Source organism: Camelina sativa, chromosome 18 (genome assembly GCF_030686135.1).
Source record: "Camelina sativa cultivar CO46 ecotype springtype chromosome 18, ASM3068613v1".
Taxonomy (NCBI): domain Eukaryota; kingdom Viridiplantae; phylum Streptophyta; class Magnoliopsida; order Brassicales; family Brassicaceae; genus Camelina; species Camelina sativa.
This window is the reverse complement of record NC_141897.1, coordinates 3,863,871-3,885,503: the sequence shown is the minus strand read 5'-3', so window position 1 is coordinate 3,885,503 and position 21,633 is coordinate 3,863,871. Positions and strand designations below refer to the sequence as shown.

Genomic DNA, 21,633 nt, shown 5'->3' with positions numbered 1-21,633 from the left:
GGAAACACGTCTAAGCTGACTAAACCGGTTCATATATCAACTAAAACCCATACTAATAATATATGTGGTTGCATGAGATGTACTAACGGATGCGATTATACCAACACTAATACACTAGATCCCATCAAAATTCCACAATTAAACAATTTAGATGACAATAGTACTAAATGGATAAACTTCCCGGAAGTCCTCTTTTTACCAAAGAAAAAAGTTACTGGTCCACCACTATGTGGTTAATTAATGTAACTTAAATGATGTTAAATTCATGATTTTTATTACTTAATTTATGTTTGATTTTGCATAATAATAATTTAAATTTAAATGATAAAATGATTTAATTTTGCTTTTTTTTAAAGTTCTTATAAACTAATTTTTATAATTTTTCTTTTAGACATAAATAACTAAATTATAGTAACTACATCAAAAAAATCTAATAATCTCTAACTTTAATACCTAAATAAAGTAATTTGTTTAACTCCATCGATTTACCATCATATTCATATTATCATATATACTTTAAAAAACTCAACTCGACAAATTTGTGTAACAGATTTATTCAATTCGTTTAGCATATCATAATAAGCAATTTTTCTATAAATAACCAGAGTTTTTGTCGGTTCATATAACAACATACATGAAAAAACACAACAAATCTGAAAACAATTAACTTAAGAAAATGGATAAAAAACAAAAAAGGAATATTAATAGGAGGATCTGGAGACTCTGTAACGGCTAGTTCCAAAGTACCGTTTCTTTAATTAAATACACGCTCTGACACATTCCATATACACACACACATTCACACTCTCACAGAGATAGAGAGAGAGAAGCTAAAAAAAAAAAAAGCACACAACTTTTGTTGCCTCTTTCTAATCATCTTCACTCAGATCACTTTATCTCTGATTTAGGGTTTTTTTCGTTGACTGTAGACTATTTCGATTTGAGAAGAGAGGAAGAAGAGAAATCGCCATGAACATCTTCAAGAAGAAGACAACTCCTAAAGGTAAAACAAAGAAAGCTGATAACTTTGTTTCTCAAGAGATCTAGTTTTTTCTTCCTCATATCTGACTAAATTGCGAGTAATGGTATTGATTTCTGTTGGTGAACAAACTCAATCTGGATATAAAAATTGGATCTTTTAAGTGTTTTTGTTGTGTTAAAAATTGGATCTTGCTGTGTGGGTTGTTCTTGTTATCCATAAAAGGGTAGGTAGATTTCTTAATTAGATGTGTAATTTAAGTGTGCGGAAAGCTCGAAATTGGAAACCCTGATTTAGGTTAGCTTTGTGGAATTTTGTATTGAAAAGTTGTGATTTTTTATTTTGTGATTCCGCAGATGCTCTTCGTACCAGTAAGAGAGAGATGGCTGTTGCTACACGAGGTATGATGTTGTATAGGTTCCAATCTTTAACAAAGTTTGGTTTTTTGACTTAAGTAGATTGCGTTTTTGATCTGTGTCAATCTATTGCTACTTTAGTAAACTGATTGGGTTGAGAGTGAAGAATGCTTTACCTTACTAGTTGTGGTTGAGATTCACCAATGACGCATACATATTACTCTTTGAAGCAACCTTTCTTACTAGCCAATTTCACTGAGATGCTGTTTTCGTATCTTGGTCTGTCCAGCTTTTTTTGGGAATCATTCTTATTCCTTTTAAAACCAGAATTTATCAAAGAGAAATTTTGATTTCACGATTCTCATCATCAAAAGTGTTGAAATTTGGCAAGAACTAGTGATTGGTATCTGTTCTTGATGCTTTGGGACTGTGTTGTTAATCGTATGAACTCTTTCTTAGCATCTGTTCTGTCTATTTATACCAAAAAGCATTATCAGTGTAGAGCTAAGCTTTTATTCTGTTGTGACTTACTTGATATCCGTTGCCATCGCAGGTATCGAACGGGAGATTACATCTCTTCAACTAGAGGTAAGTTTAATTGAACTGTGAGCTTGTCTGACTTATATATCCTTCACTAACATTAAGTCACAACTAGGAGAAGAGACTAGTTGCAGAAATCAAGAAAACGGCTAAGACTGGAAATGAGGCAAGTTCTTCATTTCAATTCTTTTCTTTTCTCTCTTCCTGTTTCATCTAAGAACCTCATTGTTAATTCTCGGTACTGTTGGATTATTCATAGGCGGCCACAAAGATTTTAGCTCGTCAACTTGTTCGACTGAGGCAACAGATTACTAACTTACAGGGAAGCCGTGCTCAAATCAGGGGTGTAACCACTCATACACAGGTTTGTTTTCCTTTTGTTCAACACCAGCTAAACTAATACTTCAATTTATAGTAACCTGGTGTTAATATAAAGCTACATTTTTACTTTCATTTAGGCTCTGTATGCAAGCACTTCGATTTCATCTGGCATGAAAGGTGCTACCAAGGCTATGGTTGCAATGAACAAGGTAAGTGTTAGTTTGTTTCAGTTCTAAATACTTAATTTCATTGATATTCTGATGAACTAGGTACATTAGTAATTCATAACACTTAACTTCATTCCTACTATATGTTTTCAGCAAATGGCACCAACGAAACAAGCCAAGGTGATTAAGGATTTCCAGAAGCAGTCGGCACAGCTAGACATGACGGTAAACGAATACATCTCTTTAATCCTAAGTGCTTACTTAATCTAATGAGCAACAGGTACAGAGTAGTAGGCAGGATTTGGCTTTCTTTAACATTTGATTGGTTTCTTTGTTGTTGGATTTGCAGATAGAGATGATGTCAGAGGCAATCGATGAAACACTTGACAAAGATGAGGCAGAAGAAGAAACAGAAGATCTTACTAACCAGGTTCTTGATGAGATTGGTGTTGGGGTTGCATCTCAGGTCAGGTTTCTCTGAACTTAAGGCAAAGTCTTTCGGATTCTTAAGTAAGTCAAAAACTAAAATCTGTCTTCTCTTTCATTTGTTTTAAACAGCTATCTTCAGCTCCAAAAGGTCGGATTGCTACAAAAACAGCAGCTCCTCCCACATCTACTGCAGCTACTAACAAGTGAGCTCATGTCATATATATAAGTTCGGCCAAATCAAAATCACAGTGTTATAAAGGAAAATATACCTAACCGTTAGTTTAACTTGCAGCTCTGAATCAAGTGATGTGGATGAGCTTGAGAAGAGGTTGGCTTCGCTACGACGAATCTGAGATGTCTGAAGAAAGAAAGAAAGAAAGAAAGAAAGAAAGAAAGAAAGAAAGAGAGCAGCTTCCTTCCTCTTTTTTGTTATCTCTGTAAAAATCTGCTGAAACTTAAGCTGTTTGATACTAAGATTGGTCATCAAAAACACTATTAAGTATTTTCGGAACATGTATACATATTTTACTATAGAGTTCCTCCTCTACGCTTGATATTCAGTATAATAAGCATGTTTATAGATAAATAAGTGATTTGCTTTTGTTTAGTAATCGGTTATTCAACGAACAACATGCATTGGCTAAATTATTCTTTATTTGTTTCTTACCGTTTGTATTTATCCAATATGTAATTTGATCACCTATTCATGAGTTGAATGTTTTCGCCTATGAGGATCTCAACACCAAATATCCCTATATATTAAAAGGTAAGCATTCTCAGCTAAAAAGCTGATGTATCAACATTACAGAGCTCAGAACATCTTTAATCATTTAACCCTCAAAACATTTAATTATTTACAGGTCTGTATCATTATATTTATATTAAAAAAATAAAATAAAAAAACCCAAAAAAGGAATTATATTATTTTTGGTTAAACTTTAAACCTACTACGGATTAATATTTTTGGTTCTAGAAAATATTCTTTGATTTTCAAAATTCACAATCTCACCTTATCTCAAGATGTAATGCATACAAATATATTCTAAAACGAAAATATAATTATGTTGATGATTTTGTAAATCTAAAATATACAAATCTTTTTCATACTTTTCTGTTGATTTTAAATAATTCTTTAATTAATATCTTATTATATAAAGTTGGATTTTGAAAGTTAGCCATTAACAGGATTTTGACATGTGTCAAGTTATCAATCTGAGATTTTGACATGTGTAAATATTTAATAGGAAGAATTTGATTATAACAAAAAAAAATATTTTGTTTCAAAAAATATTAATAATGTAAAAATATAATTATGAAAAATTACAGAATTTATTATAAATACAATTTTTTTTCGAAATAATTATAAGGAGATTATATATATATCATAGAATTCGAAATTATAATATTATTTACTTATTTTTAATTTTAAGTTATTAATTCTACAAAAAATAGAAAAATAGATTAAAAAAATATAGAGTTAATTATTAATTCAAAATTTTGTAAATACTCACTTCTATATAAACATAGATCGTTTCATATTTAAATAATTTATTCAAAAACACTCCTTTCAACTTTGTTTAATTGGGAAACAACAGTGGATATTACAATGTTTAATTTATTAAATGGCTTTGTTTAATTTATATACTTCTTCCTCAAGCTCTCCATTAAGAAAGGCGGTTTTCACATCCATTTGGTGAAGCTCCAAATCATAATAGCCACCAAAGCCAAAACAATTCTAAGAGAATCCTTCTTTGAAACTGGAGAGAAGGTCTCTTTATAGTCAATGTCATCTTTTTGGGTGAAACCTTTGGCAACAAGGCGAGCCTTGTATCTTTCAATGTTACCTTTCGAGTCGCGTTTAGTCTTAAAGACCCATTTAGAACCAACGTTTTGAAACTGTTTGACAACTCTACTAATTCCCAAACATTATTATCACCCATAGATTTTATTTCTTCTTTCGCGGCAATAAACCATTTTTCAGAATTGTCACTTTCCATGGCTTTTCGGAATGTGTTCGGGTCTTCGTCAATGCTTAAGTCACATTCACCTTCAACAGCATAAACCACATAGTCATTTGAAATGGCAGATATACGGTTCCTTCCAGATCGCCTTAATGGTTCTTGTGGTACACCATTTTCTTCATGAATAGCGATAGGTTCATTAATTGTCCCTTCATCTATTGGGATTGGTTCATCATCATGTTGTTCTATTGCCTCATTTGACTGTACTGAAACAATAGGAACAACAACCTTAGGTGTGACAACAGGTGAAAAAACTTCAACCTGAACTTCTTTAATGTCCACCTTTCTTGGTTCACCACTCCCACTAGTTTGACCATTTTCAATGAACCTAGCATTTCCCAATTCCACTATTCTCGTACTATGCTTAGGACAATAAAATACATACCCCTTTGATTTTTCCGGATAGCCAATAAAGAAGCCACTGACAGTCCTCAAATCAAGTTTCTTTTCATGTGGATTATATGGCTTTACTTCTGCTGGACATCCCCAAACATGTAATTGTCTTAAGCTTGGTTTCCTTCCCGTCCACAGTTCAAAAGGAGTCTTAGGAACTGCCTTACTATGAACCCGGTTTAAGACATACATTGCAGTCTTTAATGCATATGTCCACAACGAAAGGGGTAAAGAACTATTACTTATCATGCTCCTAACCATTTCTATTAAAGTACGATTTCGCCTCTCAGCTACACCATTCTGCTGAGGAGTACCAGACATTGTATACTGTGCACAAATGCCTCTACTCTCAAGTAGCTTTGCAAATGGACCAGGAAATTGTCCATTTTCTGTGAATTTTCCATAAAACTCACCACCTCTATCAGATCTCACTACTTTTACTTTTCTATCTAATTGCCTTTCCACCTCATTAATGAATATCTCTAGGATATTCACAGACTGAAATTTTTCATGCAGAAGATAAGTATAACCATAACGTGAGTAATCATCAATAAAGGTGATAAAGTATTTTTCACCGCTTCAAGATGGAGCATCAAACGAACCACATATATCAGTGTGAATTAACTCAAGAACTTGAGTACTTCTTGTGGCTGGTTTCTTTGTAATGTGTATAGTCTGCTTTCCTTTCATGCAGTCCACACACACATCTAGATCACTAAAATCCAAGTGAGGAAGAATTTCATTCTTTACCAACCTCATAATTCTTTCCTTGGAAATGTGACCTAGTCTTTGATGCCACAAGAAAGCTGAACTTTCATTCAATTCACTACGCTTAATGCCTTGACTTTCAACATTAAACAGAGATTTAGAAAACTTTATATCAAGATTGGAACGATAAAGTGAATCAAACAAAGTACCACTTCCATTAAGGTAGTCATTTCGGTACAATGAGAAAACACTGTGTCCAATCTTAAAAACAAAACCTAAATTGTCCAACCTACTAACGGAAACAAGCTTTCTATCACACTCAGGTACATAGAGACACCCTTCAAGATCTACATGACATCCAGTGTCCAAGATCAACTTATAAATCCCAATGCCTTCAATTTGTGCCTTCATTCTGTTTCCCATGAACAAGAATTGTTCAGGTCCTCTTATGGGTTGAATCAAACTGAATCCCTATTTAATATGAGACACATGAGTAGTAGCACCAGTATCTAACCACCAAGTATTTTTAGGCACTTCGACAAGGTTCAATTCAGAGCAAACATAAACATGTTGCCCACCTTTCTTTTCGAACCAAGCCTTTCTTTTCGGACAGTCTTTCTTGAAGTGCCCCATTTTCTTGCAAAAGAAACACTTCATTTCCTTCTGTATTTGACTTTCAGGGCCTTTCATGAAAGCTTTATCCTTCATCTTGTTCTTCCTACTTGGTTTTCCTTTATTGTTGTTAGCAATTCCATAGCCCACAAGATTGACAACATGATCCTTCATTTTTTTTAATTCTCCCTTCCTCTTGAACCAACATAGCCTTTAACTCCTTAGAGTCCCATTTATCTTTAATGGTGTTGTAATTCACCTGGAACTGGCTAAACTTGAAAGGTAGATAGTTCATAATGAATTGGACCAAGAAATTCTCATGAACTTCCATCCCCAAGGTTGACAACTTTGCTGCCAAGTTAGACATGTGGGTCACATGATCATAAATTGAATGAGATCAGTCAAACTTTTTCGTAGTAAGCTCATTCATGAGACTTTCTACAATCGACTTATCAGCCAAATCAGATTGTGAACACTCCTTAATTTTTTCTATGCCTTGCTTTCTCTGTCTTAGGCATAGATGACATAACACTTTCTGCCATCATATTAACATAATTCATACCCACTCTAATCCTTATAATTTTAATCATAAATTACCCAGATTCTTTCCATCTTAGTTTGCTATTCAAATAAGACAAAAGCCCAGAAACTCTAGACATGATTCTACGAAGATCTTCATGCACACACATTATTCAAAGTGAATTAAACTATTATTTAAGAATTATGTTCATTCATGCATGAAACGACGTAGAAGAATATGACAGTTACTATACGTGCCTTGTACGTACGGTTACGTTGGTTCATACACACCAAAAATTCAAGAATTGATTTACGAACCGTACGTTAAGCACTAGATTTTTATGTCGTTAGATGGTGAACTAAATAAATCTAGATTGTTATGATACCAAATATAAATTCAGATTTCTATATTCATGTAATCTACACATCCCAAAGATCATCTAGATTTGATCTAATTCAACCATAAACACTTTCTTAGAGAAGAAGAAACACTAACCTTGATCCATTGCTTTCTCTATGATTGGTGATGGATCCAAGTCTTCAGTAATTGATTTTCTCTTCCCTTACTCCTTATTGCCTTCACTTGATCTTTGATGAAGAAGATCAATAATCTCTTTCTTCCGGTGTGTGTTTGGTTTGGTAGTGTTTCTCACGTTATGAGAATACAACCGCTGCAGTAATGATTCAACAGCCACACATATATATACATATATATACAGTCATATTTGAAGAGATGTATTGGTTCGTCATAGCACCCCTTAATTGTACTGGTTTGTAATAATACCCTTTAATTGTACTGGTTTGTAATAGCACCTTTTAAATGTACTAGTTCGTAATAGCAACCTTTAATAATGCATAGACATAACATATACATGTATATATATTACTTATATAATATAATTAAGAGATGGGAAGAGGGTTATCAATACACCCAAATTCTAATACATTAATCGAAACCAATTCATCACAGTATCGTCTTTAATATTAGAATCTACAATGTTAAATATAAATTTGAACTTTATTATTAAATCGTAAGACACATAGACCACATAGAATATAAAATATTCTTACAGTGAATTGTAGGACTAGCACGATTTCCGTAGAGGGATATGACACTAGGGTTCATCAGTATCCTCTCATGCTCGCGTTGAGAAAGCAATTCGCTTCATGCGGAAAGATCGCGCGTATCGCTGTTCCCAGAGACTTTGAAAAAGGTATCCTCAAGAGTCCTCTCTTCATTAGTTTTTGGGGAGAAGGTGCAAGAGACAAGGCATTGAAACTTAGTGGAAGTGACCTGGGAGGATGGACTCTAGTAGTTAAGCCTGTACCCCAGCAGAAAGAACCTGCGGGATCTAACAACCACCTCTTCGGTCGAGATGAACGCTCGCTAATTGTTAAGGTAGATGATTTACCTTCTTCGGTGCGTAATATTGATTTCAAGATCGGGTTGTGTGAACATTTCTCTTCATGTGGAGAGGTCGCCAGTGTTATTATTTTTCACACAGCTGATTTGGTCGACCGAATCCTTGCTCGCGAAAGAGGTGCTCTTGTTTCTATTATGGGAAAAGGATGTGTAGAGAAGGCGCTGGAACTAAGTGAACGTAACGCAGAAGGATGGAATATAATAGTTGAGCATGTTGTCCCGCCAAATGAACATAAAAGAAAGCGTACCGGCTGTGAAAATCCATTTATTCTAATGGAGAAGATTGAGAAGGCTAAGATGGAGAAGGCTGCGAAGATGGAGAAGATGGAGAAGGGGAAGAAAACTACGGAGTAATAGCTCTCTCCTTAATTAGGACAAGACAAAGCTCTTTGGTTTTAGCTCTCTCCTTAATTAGGACAATGCAACCAACCTTTCGTGTTTTTTTTTTTTTTTTTTTTTTTTTTTTTTAACTTCGGATTTTCTCTTGTTTTGTCAGCAATCAGCATGTTTATAAAAGTTAAGCTCGATGTCGATAATATGGTTTTAATAAATAACCACTTTTTTGGCCAATATTTTTCTTTCCGTGATTGAGGATTTTACACCAATAATTAATTAATTATTATATTTTCTCTTTTCACGGTGTCGTATCTGCATGACAACATTATTTGCGTGAAAAATCTCTTCTCTAACATAGTATGTGCATGTGCATGAGTGCATCAATATACCCTTCATATACTATCAAATTTGAAAGCTATACTCACTTTGACTTTAAAGTCTTGTAGTTTATTAGGTAAATATCACATTCTCAATCTTCTAAAGTCAAATATTCGGTCTTGACACTCTCATGAATGTGATGGAGAACAGGAGAAACAAATATAAACATGAAAGTATGTTTAAATCGACGAAAAACAAATCAATGAAGCAATAAAACAAACAAGCACTAATTAAGTGAGAAACTAACATGAGCCGATCTATAGTCATGACCAAGAGGTGATGTACCCTAGAATTCAGATATTCATTATGTGGTTAGACTTTAGATAAAGCATTCCCAAGATAAAACATGAGCCGATCTATTGTTATGCCATGAATGATGAATATAGTTTTCCATTTTAAATATTGTTAGATATTGATGGTGGAATATTCATCATTTGGGTCAATTTTTGGACTTCGTCAACTTCTACACTTGGTTGATATCATAATTAAGCAATAAATGTTTCACCCCGAAAAGGCGAAACTAGTTGATAATGCAATAAATGTTTTGCTGAACTTGTCTTCGTTGGAGCTTAAACCATTCTCACGCAGCCACATATAAATATGAGTATTGAATCAAAAGGTTTAGAAAATCAAGAAAAAAAAGAGATGGCAAAGAATTTAGGAATTGTGCTCTTGCTTCTCGTGGTTCTTTTGGTTTCATGCTCCATCAACTATGCTCTTGCTTCTCCACAACCACAAGAGTTACCCCCACTAACCGGTTAGAGCTGGTTCAAATACTATGTCTAAATTTTTTATATTTCAATACCATGTTTTAAAATTTTATATTGAAATGTTCAAAACATGCATAAGTACTGATCCAGGAAAATGTAAAAACTAGGGTTCTGAATCCAGAGGTTGTATTCTTTTTTTGTTGCAGTTTAGTTTTTAGAATTTGGTTTGGTTTAGTTAAACCAGATTAGACAACTTTTTTAGTGAGTAGATAAGGTTTAAGTTGTTATGCTAATTTAATAAATTTTATTCGTTTTTTTTAAAGACATGCATGCTACTTAACTTTATAAATTATGATTTTAAAATTAGAACGGGGAAGAATGATGATCGAGGTACGATCATCAACAAGCCAACGAGCTAGGAAAAGAGATTTGCCACCGTCGCCTTCTCCATCATCACCACCTCCGTCGTCGTCGCTCGCGCCGGGGTTTGAGGATAACGGTTCTTGAATACCAATGGATCGAATAATGTTGTGATTTTTGCAAGCATTGATAAGCTATACATACAATTATATATATATATATATATATATATATATATAGATAAATGATGGTTGTGGTCTTAATTTAATATTGGTTGGTAAGTTTTTTTTTTGTGACTTTTATTTAGTACATGGACCCCATAATATATTTTAAGTTTTAACTACGTTAATTACTAGATCAGGATCCGCAAAATATGCGGGTTATAAATTATAAAAAGTAAATAAAATGATATATTAATCTTTTGCTATAAATAAAAACTACTTTTCGGAAGGAAAAATATATAAATAATTTTAGTTAGGGAAAGAATCATATTCCCGTAGATGAAATTTGTTTTTTCTTTATTTTTACATTAATACACTAATTTATACTTTTATATTTTAAATTTATAATATAAATTATTAAAATAATCTAAAATTAAATTATCATAAACCAAAAGTTTTGCCAAGCATTCATTTATTTTTGCCAAACATTAAAAATGAATATCATTATTGTCAAATTTTCAAAAACATTCCACAACTTATTCATATAATATTTTTCATGCAAATAACTCATCAAAGCTTCATCTCATTAACATCCATTAACTCTAAGTTTTACCACAAAGAACGTGTTCATACACCAAAAAATATTTTATTGTTAAAGTATACTCTTTATCACCACCTATAAATATGTCTCTGAACAAATTAAACCACTTTTATGTCACTTTGCTTTCACTTTAACATAGTTCCTTTAACCACTAAAGTTGTTTTGTGTCATAGTTTTTTTAACCATTAAAATTGTTTATTCACAAAAAAAAAACTTAGAAAAAGTATTTCCACCATTGCATTGAGTTTATAACCAACCCAATAAAGATTGAGAATTTGAAAGAAAAAAAAGTTTATTTGACATAATAAAAATAAAAAGTTGAAAATTATAAGCACAATGACATATGAGACTTGGATAATTCATATATATAAATAGAAACTAAAAATACTACAACATAATAATTTTTTTTTTCAAAAATAATTTTTTTCGATATTACATATCCTTTACTTAAAAAAAATATTACAAAAAAATATTTTAAATCATCACAGATTTCCAATTTGAGAATCAAATTGAAGTAAATAATGTAAAAATTAAAAATATTACATTAAAAAGTAAAAATATTAAGAAGAAGGAATATAATCAAATACGAATCGTTCAAATCCTTAACTGAAAACAAAATTTGAATAAAAACATTTAAATTCTTGATTTACATCATCACATATTTATACTTGATAATGAAATTTAAATAAATAATATAATATTTTGAATTAAATCATGACACATGTTACAAACGTTTATACGTGTTGTAATCTCATATATAATATTTATAAGAATATAACATAAAAATAGAATATAGTTCTGATCATGTTAATCAGTAACTTCAAAACGAAGTTTTTATAAATGTGCTGTTACGTTGAGAACATATTTTTACACTTGCCAACATCTTAAATTGATAACTTGAAATATGTGATGATAACGTTGACGACTAAATTTGAAAACAAAAATTTATAATTTACATGATAAAATTGTTAGTTTTCCTTTTCTAAAATTTTGGACACAAGTAAAATCTTATCGATAGACTTGACACTTTTCTCAATCATGCTAATAACTAAATTGAAACCAACATTTATATATGTATCACTTATTATATAAATAGAAAAAAAATCTAGCAGAATTAGGTTAATAAGAAGAAATTAGTTCAATTTTTTATATATAGAAATAGTTATATTTTTTTTACTTATGTATAGATTTTCTTTTTATGATAGGTTTAGAACTTTTAATAAGACATATGCTCAATTTACTTATGGTGATAGCTAGGTAAATTCCTTTTTGCTTTTGGAGTAGTTTTTTTTTTGTAAATATTTTTTTTCTAGCGATTAACTTATAGACATGAATCAAAATCTAAGATCGTTAATTAGACACATGTCACGATCATATTAAGCAGTAATCTGGATACGCGTAAAAATCTTAGATATACAATTGATATATGTCAGGATTTTGTTAATGAGTAACTTTGACATCAAGCTTAAGATTGCTCCTTTAAGTTTTGTGTAAAGAGTGTTCTACATTTGATGAATAGATAAATCATTTCTTAGGTATAATTTAAAAGTTCTAAGCTGACTTAATCGCAAAGAAATTCAAACTGGATCATGGATCATCATGGATCAATCCAGTATAAAATTAATGATGGTCCGATACTCGGATCCATCAAATTTACACTTAAAAATGGCCATTGTATCAGTTTTTGAGAGGAATAGCTTTCTCAGTAAGAGCTCAAAACAGTACAACTAGAACAAATAAATCAACTCCAAAACAATCATCGGGTGGCTCACGGTCTGCTTGTTGGCTCCATGGAAAACCTCTGAATTTAGCATGACAATGGGGTGAATTTTTTTGTTCAAAAGTTTCATCTTTAATGGTTCGCTCGTGAATTTTGAAACTGGAGGTGAATATTTGAATGGGCTGAAGGATGGTACGTGTTTGTAAAGCTCGCGGTATGGTCTAGAGGGAATTTCCTGAATTAGCTCGACAAAAAATGAATGTTCCTCGACAACTTGTCTTAAAATTCCACATTGCTTATGGTAAGATTGTCAGAGTAGTTTTCTCATTGACTGTTTGGGTAAGGCTCTCACGACGATCTCTTTTTTTTTTTACTTTGATCAAACATCGCTTTATAAAAACATCCATATTATATGAGTCGATCATTATTTAATAAAACATCCATATTATCGCTGAATCTTCAATATCTCAGCCTTTGTTGGAGTAAAGAATAATCATTGGTCCGTGTTGGTGAAGCTTCTTAGTTTTGAATCGAGCCGAGCGATGATCTGGTTCAAGTGAGCTGACTGCTAATTAGTTTAATGGCTTTTTCGGTGATGGGATAAAAATTTATAGAGAAAACTATAAATGATGCTTGTCTCTCTTTTACCATTTACGAGTTCAACAAATGTGATCATTTTTCCTTTATTTTTGTGTAGACTCGCATGTGTGATATGTATTTGTGGGATTGGGGTGTGGACTTCATTGTTATTTCACAAAAAGAAATCTTTTAACAAAAAGAAAATATAAAGAAAAGTCACGGAAAAGCAAAAGGGTCAATTATTGAAATTGAATGGCTGAGAAATTATTTCAATTATTAATTTTTTTTTTTTTTTTTTTTTTTTTTTGAGTGGATAACTTTGATCTGTCTTGACGTCTTATAAACACTCACTTTTTTTACGAAGAGACAAAGACAAAACATATTGAGAAGAGATGGAAAAGAACGGTTCTTCAATTTCTGTACTCATGGTTCTTCTTTTTCTTCTTAGCTTCTTCTTTCACCATACCGAATCTGCTTTGCCTGCTGATCATGAACAACTCTCAATAACTGGTTAGTGTTTCAACACACACACATACACACATGTATATTAATTTGTCTATATGATAGTTGTTTATATTTTTACTCTATATACTGTAATAAAAACACGTATATGATCATATTCTAGAAAAAGTTAATAGATGAAGTTCATAAAATATATATAAATAAACCACATAAACTAGATCTCAGTAAATAGCTAAATATACATACACTTTTTGCTGTATGTACATGTAAACAATTGGTTATATTTCTCTTATTTCAGCTTGGATTATATGTCTTATATCACATGGTTTATAAAACACATACTATCAGATGGTCCAAACGATTCATACTATTAGTCAATTCATTATTTTGAAAAGAAAAATTAGTAATGTAAAATGACTTTAATTTTTAACAACAAATATAATAAGAAAGAATGTTTAAAAGCGTTGAGCCTATATTTGACAAATTTAGATTTGATTAACAGTTAATTAGCGGAATATATGTGGCCTGACTGATTGCTTCTTTCAGGAACCAAATAAACACGCACAATCGCACACGCTATATGTCCAATAGGCCTATTAAATAATTATGCGTGTTCCGATATTCAGTTCGATTCCGAGTATAAGAGTTTAAGATTATTAGGATATTTTAGAATTTTGGTTCGGATTCAGTTTAATTGTGTAAATATTGAAATATAAATTTTCAAATAGTTAGATTTGAATTAAATTTTGGTTAATTTTGATAAAAATAACTAAGAATTCGAGATATTTTTGATAATTTTAAGTCTTTTGTCTATCTTAGTTTTGATTCAGTTCGGTTCGGTTCCAGTTATTTGGGTTATAAGATTTGAGAATCCATTCAGATATTTTTGGTTTCAGATTCAGTTTAGTTTCTTTTTTTTTTTCAGTTATGGATTCTAGACATCTTAAGCATTTTGCTCTCTCTTCTTTGTCTAATCTTTTTATTTTATGCCCATAACCAATAACTCTTTTTACTTTGCTCAACCCAAATCATTTACTACACTTGTAAACTTTGAAAACATATTTTCTTCCTAAAGACTCTTTACCCTTTTAATTTCTCTTTTACTCATGAATTTTCTGCACAAATTCAATCCCAGTACCCAAAATCGAGTTCTCACCTAGTCCTACTAGTCTGGATAACGCGAACTAAAACTACACAAGATCCTACTCTTGTCGGCTAGAACCTAACACTTTCTAACAAACTCAACTTAGAAAAAGCCTCACACTCAAAAATACAATTGGCTTGAAAGAACAGTTAGTTAAGGGTGCGGAAACTATTCCAAAGATAGGAATCAACTACTTGGATTGACAAGGGTGGTAAAAAGGAGAAAGACAATCCAAATATGTATATGGTATCCATGAGTTCGACTTCAATGCATAACAAGATAATTGCAAGTCAAGATTAGGTTCAGGTAGATAGGGAATGGTGTCAATTCCAAAGATGTTTCAATCAAGACTAGAATGCAATTTCGAGACCTTAAAACCTGGTTCAGTCTTACATTTCAAATTCAATCAACATGCATCAAAGAACTAATATCAAGGGCATTGATCCTATCCTATTGAATTCACCATGCTAACAAGGTTACAGTCATCATCAACCCCTAAGGTAAATGTAACAACCCTATATGAATAACACTAGACTCAATCCTAATATGTAAGTGCAAACTACATGAACACCCTGTTTTTGTGGAAAGTTTCAAAAAAAATTTCAAATTTTTATGGTTTTTATATGAAAATAGATGAATGCAGACTCAAACATGATATGATGCAAAAAAAAATTTGAAATAAGAATCACCAAAAACAACAACACGTACATCATCTCAAACCCTTCCCCAAACTTAATTTACACAGTCTCTTTTGTAAGAAAAATTTGCTGAAAGATTTGAGAATCACAACAAAAAACAATGCATGAATGAAATGGTATATATAAAAGAAAGATAGGAGTACCTTAGTAGTAGAAGAAGGAATCAGTGCTCACCCAAGGAGGAGTGTGATACTGACTTTGTCCCTCACCTTGTTTTGGATCCGCAGGAGTGACCTCAGCTGCTTGGTCGACTTGCTACTCAACCGCTTGCGTGTTCTGATAAACGTTCGGCTGCTCGTCGCACTACATGTCGTCGACTCTGGACTCACCATGGTCCGATACTAACACAACAACCTCTGTAGGCTGATAATCACCTTGATGCTCAATTTGCTTCTTAACCAAGTGCATGTCCTGATAATCAACCTGAGCTTCATTCTGCTCCTCAACCTCTTGCTCACCTTAAGCTGCTGAGCGATGCACCGACCGATGACTTGAGGAGGTAACCTCGTTAAAATCAATCAAGGTTAAAATTTAGAGCCTCCTCGGTCGGCGCATCTCTCAAGAGCTCAAGGTGAGCATGAGGTTAAGCAGCAGAATGAAGCTCATGGTGCTTATCAAGGCATGCACACGGTTGAGCAGAAGATTGAGCATCAAAGTGATTATCAGCCTACAAAGGTTGTTGTGTTAGTATCAGACCATAGTGAGTCCAGAGTCGATAACATGTAGGTTCGACGAGCAGCCGAACGTTTATCAGATCACACAAGTGATTGAGCAGCAAGTCGAACAAGCAGCTGAGGTCACTCCTGCGGATCCAGAACAAGGTGACGGACAAAGTAAGTACCATGCTGCTCCTTGGGCGAGCACTGATTCCTTCTTCTACTACTGAGGCACTCCTACCTTTCCTTTGTATATACTATTTCATTCATGCATTGTTTTTGTTGTGATTCTCAAATCTTTGTGCAAATTTTTCTTACACAGGAGACTGTGTAATTTAAGTTTGGAGGAGGGTTTGAGATAATGTATCTGATGTTGTTTTTTTGTGATTCTTATTTCAATTTTTTTTTTGCAAATTATCATGTTTGAGTCTGCTTTTATTTATTCGCATAGAAAAATCATAAAAATTTGAAAAAAAAAATCGAAAAACTCCACAAAATATAGTAATCATGTAGTTTGCACTTACATATTAGGATTGAGTCTAGTGTTATTCATATAGGGCTGTTGCATTTAGCTTAGGGGTTGATGATGATTGTAACCTTGTTAGCATGTTGAATTCAATAGGATCAAGACCCTTATCATTAGTTATTTGATGCATGTTGATTGAGCTTGAAATGTAATACTGAACAAGGTTTTGAATTCTCAAAATTGCATTCTAGTCTTGATCGAAGCATCTTTTTAATTGACATCATTCCCTATCTACCTGAACATAATATTGACTTGCAATTATCTTGTTATGCATTGAAGTCGAACTCATGGATACCATCTACATAATTGAATTGTCTTTCTCCTCTTTACCACCCTTGTCAATCCAAGTAGTTGATTCCCATCTTTAGAACAATTTCCCGGACCCTTAACTTACCATTCTTTCAAGCCGATTGTATTATTAAGTGTAAGGCCTTTTTCGAGTTGAGCTTGTTAGAAAGTGTTAGGTTCTAGCCGACAAGAGTAGGATCTTGTGTATTTCTAGTTCGCGTTATTCGGACTACTTGGACTAGGTGAAAACTTGATTTTTGGTATTGGGATTAGATTTGTGTAGAAAAGTGAAAGAGTAAAAGAGAAAGTAAAAGGGGGAAAGAGTCTTTAGGAAAGAAATGTGTTTTCAAAGTTTACAAGTGTAATAAAGGATTTGGGTTGAGCAAGTAAATAGAGTTAATGGTTATGCGCATAAAATGAAAAGATTAGACAAAGAAGAGAATGCAAAACGTTTAAGATGTCTAGAGTCCTAAGAAGAAAAGAAAGAGAACCATAGTGATAAAAATGATTTCCCAGTCTGCTAGAATGATAATAAGTGACTTCCTACTAAGACTAAGTGCAAAGAATAAGAAAATAGGTTTGAGATGATGTATCTGATGAAGGGTAGAGATAGGAGCAACTTCTAGGTTAGAATGTTAGGGCTGAGTTTCCTTGGGGACCTTTGGGTAGACAAGGTAATGCTCTTGTATGTATCAGTTGGTTTCAACCTTTAGCATTCTCTTAATCTCAACTCCTTTTCTTGAGAGAACCTTGTTCAATATTGCCAAATGAGTTCAATGAATTTGCATAACTTGATTCACGGTTTTCTGGGAATGATTGATAGGATTGCATGTATAGATTAAAGATTGGAATCATTTCAGGTTGTGAAGAACTTGTCTAAAGTTTTTAAATAAAGTTCCCTCACCATGCATCATAGAATTAAAAACAAGGACCTTGATTCTAACTACTATATTCAGCATGTTTTAGATTATGAGACCCCATCTTCACATCTCTCTTCCATACTTTGTTCTTGATTGTTTGATTGAAGGCAAGCAAAAAATAAGTTTGGGGGAGTTGATCTATCTATATTTTGTCTCTACTTAGCATGTATTTATCATAAATTTAGCTCGCTAGCTGTCCCAACGGACCGTCCGTGGACCCTGCTAGCCCCCCGCTAGCTGTCCTAACGGACCCCAAGCTGGTCCTGCAGGGCATCGATCATAACCCATCACTGTGGATATCCCAATCCAACAGTAGGTTATTGTTGCGCCAGACGTTCCTCGAACCCTGGTCCCCACCCTTTAACAACCTTCCCACAGGACAAGTTGCCACCAATTGAGGGTAACTCATCATTTTGCATTGTTTTTAGTCTCTTTTGTATAATATGCATTCCTAGGTAGTCTTTGCATTGGTCTTGCATGCATCTTGCATATTGGAGTTGTTTCAAGTGTTTAGGAGATGTGGAAAACATCAAAAGCAATTAGGGAACAGAATAGCAGTCCAGCAAGTCGACTTACAGTCGTGCGTGACTAGCGACACGACCTGCACTACCCAACGACTTGAATTAGACGCCCTTCCACCTCTTTGATCGAGTCAAATGAAAATCATTCTTTGGGATACTCCCTGCGTTGGTCAGTTGAGTGGAATGTCATCTCTACCGGGAGCGTCGGTCGAGTGGAACATCGTCTCTCTCGGGTTCAAGAACGGTATGGCGAGTAAGTTTGAAATGAGTGATTTAGGAAGGCTTACTTATTACCTTGGTATTGAATTTTTACAAGAAAAGGATGGGATCAGATTGTCACAAGAAAGTTATGCTAAGAAGATTTTGGAAGAAACCAGTATGAGTAAATGCAACTCTGTTCTTATACCAATGGAGTTTGGTTTGGAGCTGTCTAAAGCACCACATGAAAGTCGTATAAACAAGGAAACCTACCGAAGGAATATTGGGTGTCTTTGGTACTTGCTCCATACACGCTCAGATTCTCTCCTTTCCCGTTGGTGTGGTGAGCAGATATTTGCAGGAACCAAGGGAGTCACCTGGAGCTGCTTTGAAACAGGCTCTGTAGTATCTACGTGGGACACCTTGTCATGATCTGTATTTTAAGGGAGGGTCTAAAACTGGTTTCATAGGGTACATTAATAGCAGCTATGGTGTGGATGTGGATGATGGAAAAAAGCACAGCCAAACTTATATTCTATTTCAATGAATGTCCGATCAAAAGGTGTACTTAAAAACAACAAGTTTTGGAGCTCTCTTCTTGTGAAGCAGAGTTTATGGAGGCCATAGAGGCGACTAAACAAGCTATATGGCTTCAAGACCTCTTTGCTGAGATTCTTGGAACAAAATGTGAAAGAGTGACAATACGAGTCAAAAATAAGTCTCAATCGCACTTATCAAGAACCATGTATTCCATGGACGAAGCCAACACATCCATCAAAGGTACCAGTTCATACGTGAATGTGTTGAGAATGGACATATTGAAGTAGAACATGTTCCCACAGCAACACAAAAGGCTGATATCCTAATTAACTAAGGTGCTTGACAAGAACAAATTCAGAGAAATGAGATATCACATTGGAATTCAAGATGAAAATAAGAAGGATTTCAAGCTTAAGGGAGAAAATGTTGGATAAGATTGAAGTTAGCTTAAGCAAAAGTTATTGTAATCCTAAAGAGTATTGGTTAAGAGATAGGAGTGAATTGTATTTAGGAATTATTTAAACATAAGGTGTTTCTTAGTACGTAGGAATAGGTTTTGATTTTTCATAAAAAAAAGGATGTCATGGTATGACATTGGTTGTAAGGGATTTGAGAGAGAGATTAAGAAGCTTTGGTTTTTAAGTTAGTTTTTAAAGATAATAAAAGAGGTGCTTTTAGATTCTTGATCTAAGTATTCAAATTCTAGAATCCACGTGGTTTAGAGGCTCGATACATTGTCATATGGAAGATCTACGTACATGCAAGCTCCGATCCTAAGCACACCATACATAGAGAGTAGAGACACACAACTATACATATATAAAAGAAAAACAAACGAACATAAATTCAATTTAAATTCCACATATGTAGTATCATTATCATGATCACAATAAGATCAGGCTCCTACACCCATCTTGATATCACACACAACATTTGAGAAGTTGATAAAACACATGCAAATTTTTAGGATATGAAAGACATGATGTAGCAAGATTTTTGGATAGTTTCAGATTTTGAGCTTTTCTCATAAATATTCTACTTAAACTAATTGTTTTATTGATTTATGGATTAATGAAGATATTTATAAAGAGCTTTTTGATTAAGACTGACAAGATCGTTCTCAATCCTAATTTTCAAAAAGAATTAATATTTTTAAAACGAAAATGAAGGGAGGAGAATTTTGGCGGTTTATAAGCACAATGGTGCCATAGGAACACCCTCATCAAGAAGTGGACGTGGTGGTGGTCACGGTATGGCATATTCATATTTATTTGTTATTATTATTATTTTTTCTGTGAAAGTAATTCTATTCACATGTTTAAGAATAATTTACTTTTCTATATTTTAGATTTTCTTATTGTAAATAACTAAATATTCATTATGTATAAAGATTAATGCATAGATATTATTTTATAGGGAGGCGATTGATGAGTATATATAAGCCAAATGGAGACATCTATACAAGACCGTCAAGCAGTGGACATGGTGGTGGTCGCATTCATCAACATTCCTCTCCTTAGCTTTTGAACTGGTCACAAAACTGGAAATTTATCTTTTATGAATTGTGGCTGCAAATGGTGATTTACAAACTGAACCAGCTGAATAGGTTGAATAATGATGGGCTGAATAAAAATGAGCTGAAGAACCTAAATGAGCTGAAGAACCTGAATGAGCTGAATAACTGCAGAGAAATAAATTAATATAATATAAAAATATATGCTATATGATCATCTTTTATGTGATGATCATGATTATATAATTTGTCTGTGTGTTTAGTCGTTGTTTTGCTTTGTTTGTTTGTCTTCGTTTCGCTGTGTCATTCCCGAGACTTTACGGCAGTCCGCTGTGCCCACTGACAGTCCGGTCATAGTATTTAATCCAGTTATCTGCAAAATAAAAAAATTGGTTATCAGTTTTGTCGACAATTTTAATGAGTTCTGACATCTACTACAATAATTGATTAAAAATGGATATGCAATGTAACCTTAGATGTGGAGTCTTGATATGTACATGATGATGATGATCGGGAAAATCTTCGTCGAAAGCTCATATTTTACTCATATTTTATGCGAAAAATCAGTAATTCAGTTTTGCAAAAGAATTGCGAATTTAATACTTTCTAAAACTAAACTCTGATGTATTATCTTGCACAGTTAAACGAACAAAAAAAAAAAAAGACCTTGTCTTTCTTTGCGCTGTTTATGAATGGTCATTTTTTCAAAAAAAATATAGACGAACAGTGCTTTAAACTCTTATATGACGTAATAATTTCCATGCACCACCGATTTTCAAAATTAGGATATTACAAGATAATATTATTAATGGTCAATCTCATGTTTTGGTCTTCTTTGACAGTTTGACTTAACT

General features: G+C 33.2%; 4 protein-coding genes across 4 annotated transcripts; all 4 read left to right on the top strand.

Annotated features, from left to right (window-relative positions):
* The first annotated feature begins 725 nt into the window (after nt 1–725).
* On the top strand, nt 726–3,378 carry LOC104760467 (vacuolar protein sorting-associated protein 2 homolog 2). The gene is made up of 10 exons (XM_010483390.3): nt 726–1,003; nt 1,336–1,380; nt 1,889–1,923; nt 1,991–2,041; nt 2,135–2,239; nt 2,334–2,405; nt 2,517–2,588; nt 2,713–2,829; nt 2,922–2,995; nt 3,085–3,378. Exons 1-10 carry the CDS (start codon nt 970–972, stop codon nt 3,143–3,145), a joined length of 666 nt encoding a protein of 221 aa, XP_010481692.1. The 5' UTR covers nt 726–969; the 3' UTR covers nt 3,146–3,378.
* A 4,790-nt stretch (nt 3,379–8,168) lies between these two features.
* Nucleotides 8,169–8,822, top strand: LOC147921482 (nucleolin 2-like). The gene has a single exon (XM_087497414.1). It carries the CDS (start codon nt 8,184–8,186, stop codon nt 8,820–8,822), a length of 639 nt encoding a protein of 212 aa, XP_087353540.1. The 5' UTR covers nt 8,169–8,183.
* A 950-nt stretch (nt 8,823–9,772) lies between these two features.
* On the top strand, nt 9,773–10,595 carry LOC104760468 (serine rich endogenous peptide 2-like). The gene is made up of 2 exons (XM_019240192.2): nt 9,773–9,939; nt 10,260–10,595. Exons 1-2 carry the CDS (start codon nt 9,783–9,785, stop codon nt 10,397–10,399), a joined length of 297 nt encoding a protein of 98 aa, XP_019095737.2. The 5' UTR covers nt 9,773–9,782; the 3' UTR covers nt 10,400–10,595.
* Nucleotides 10,596–13,620: 3,025 nt separating this feature from the next.
* Nucleotides 13,621–21,191, top strand: LOC104760469 (serine rich endogenous peptide 1). Its single transcript, XM_010483391.3, has 3 exons — nt 13,621–13,823; nt 20,436–20,516; nt 20,683–21,191. The coding sequence occupies exons 1-3, from the start codon at nt 13,706–13,708 to the stop codon at nt 20,784–20,786; spliced, it is 303 nt and encodes a 100-aa protein (XP_010481693.1). The 5' UTR covers nt 13,621–13,705; the 3' UTR covers nt 20,787–21,191.
* The last annotated feature ends 442 nt before the right edge of the window (nt 21,192–21,633 follow it).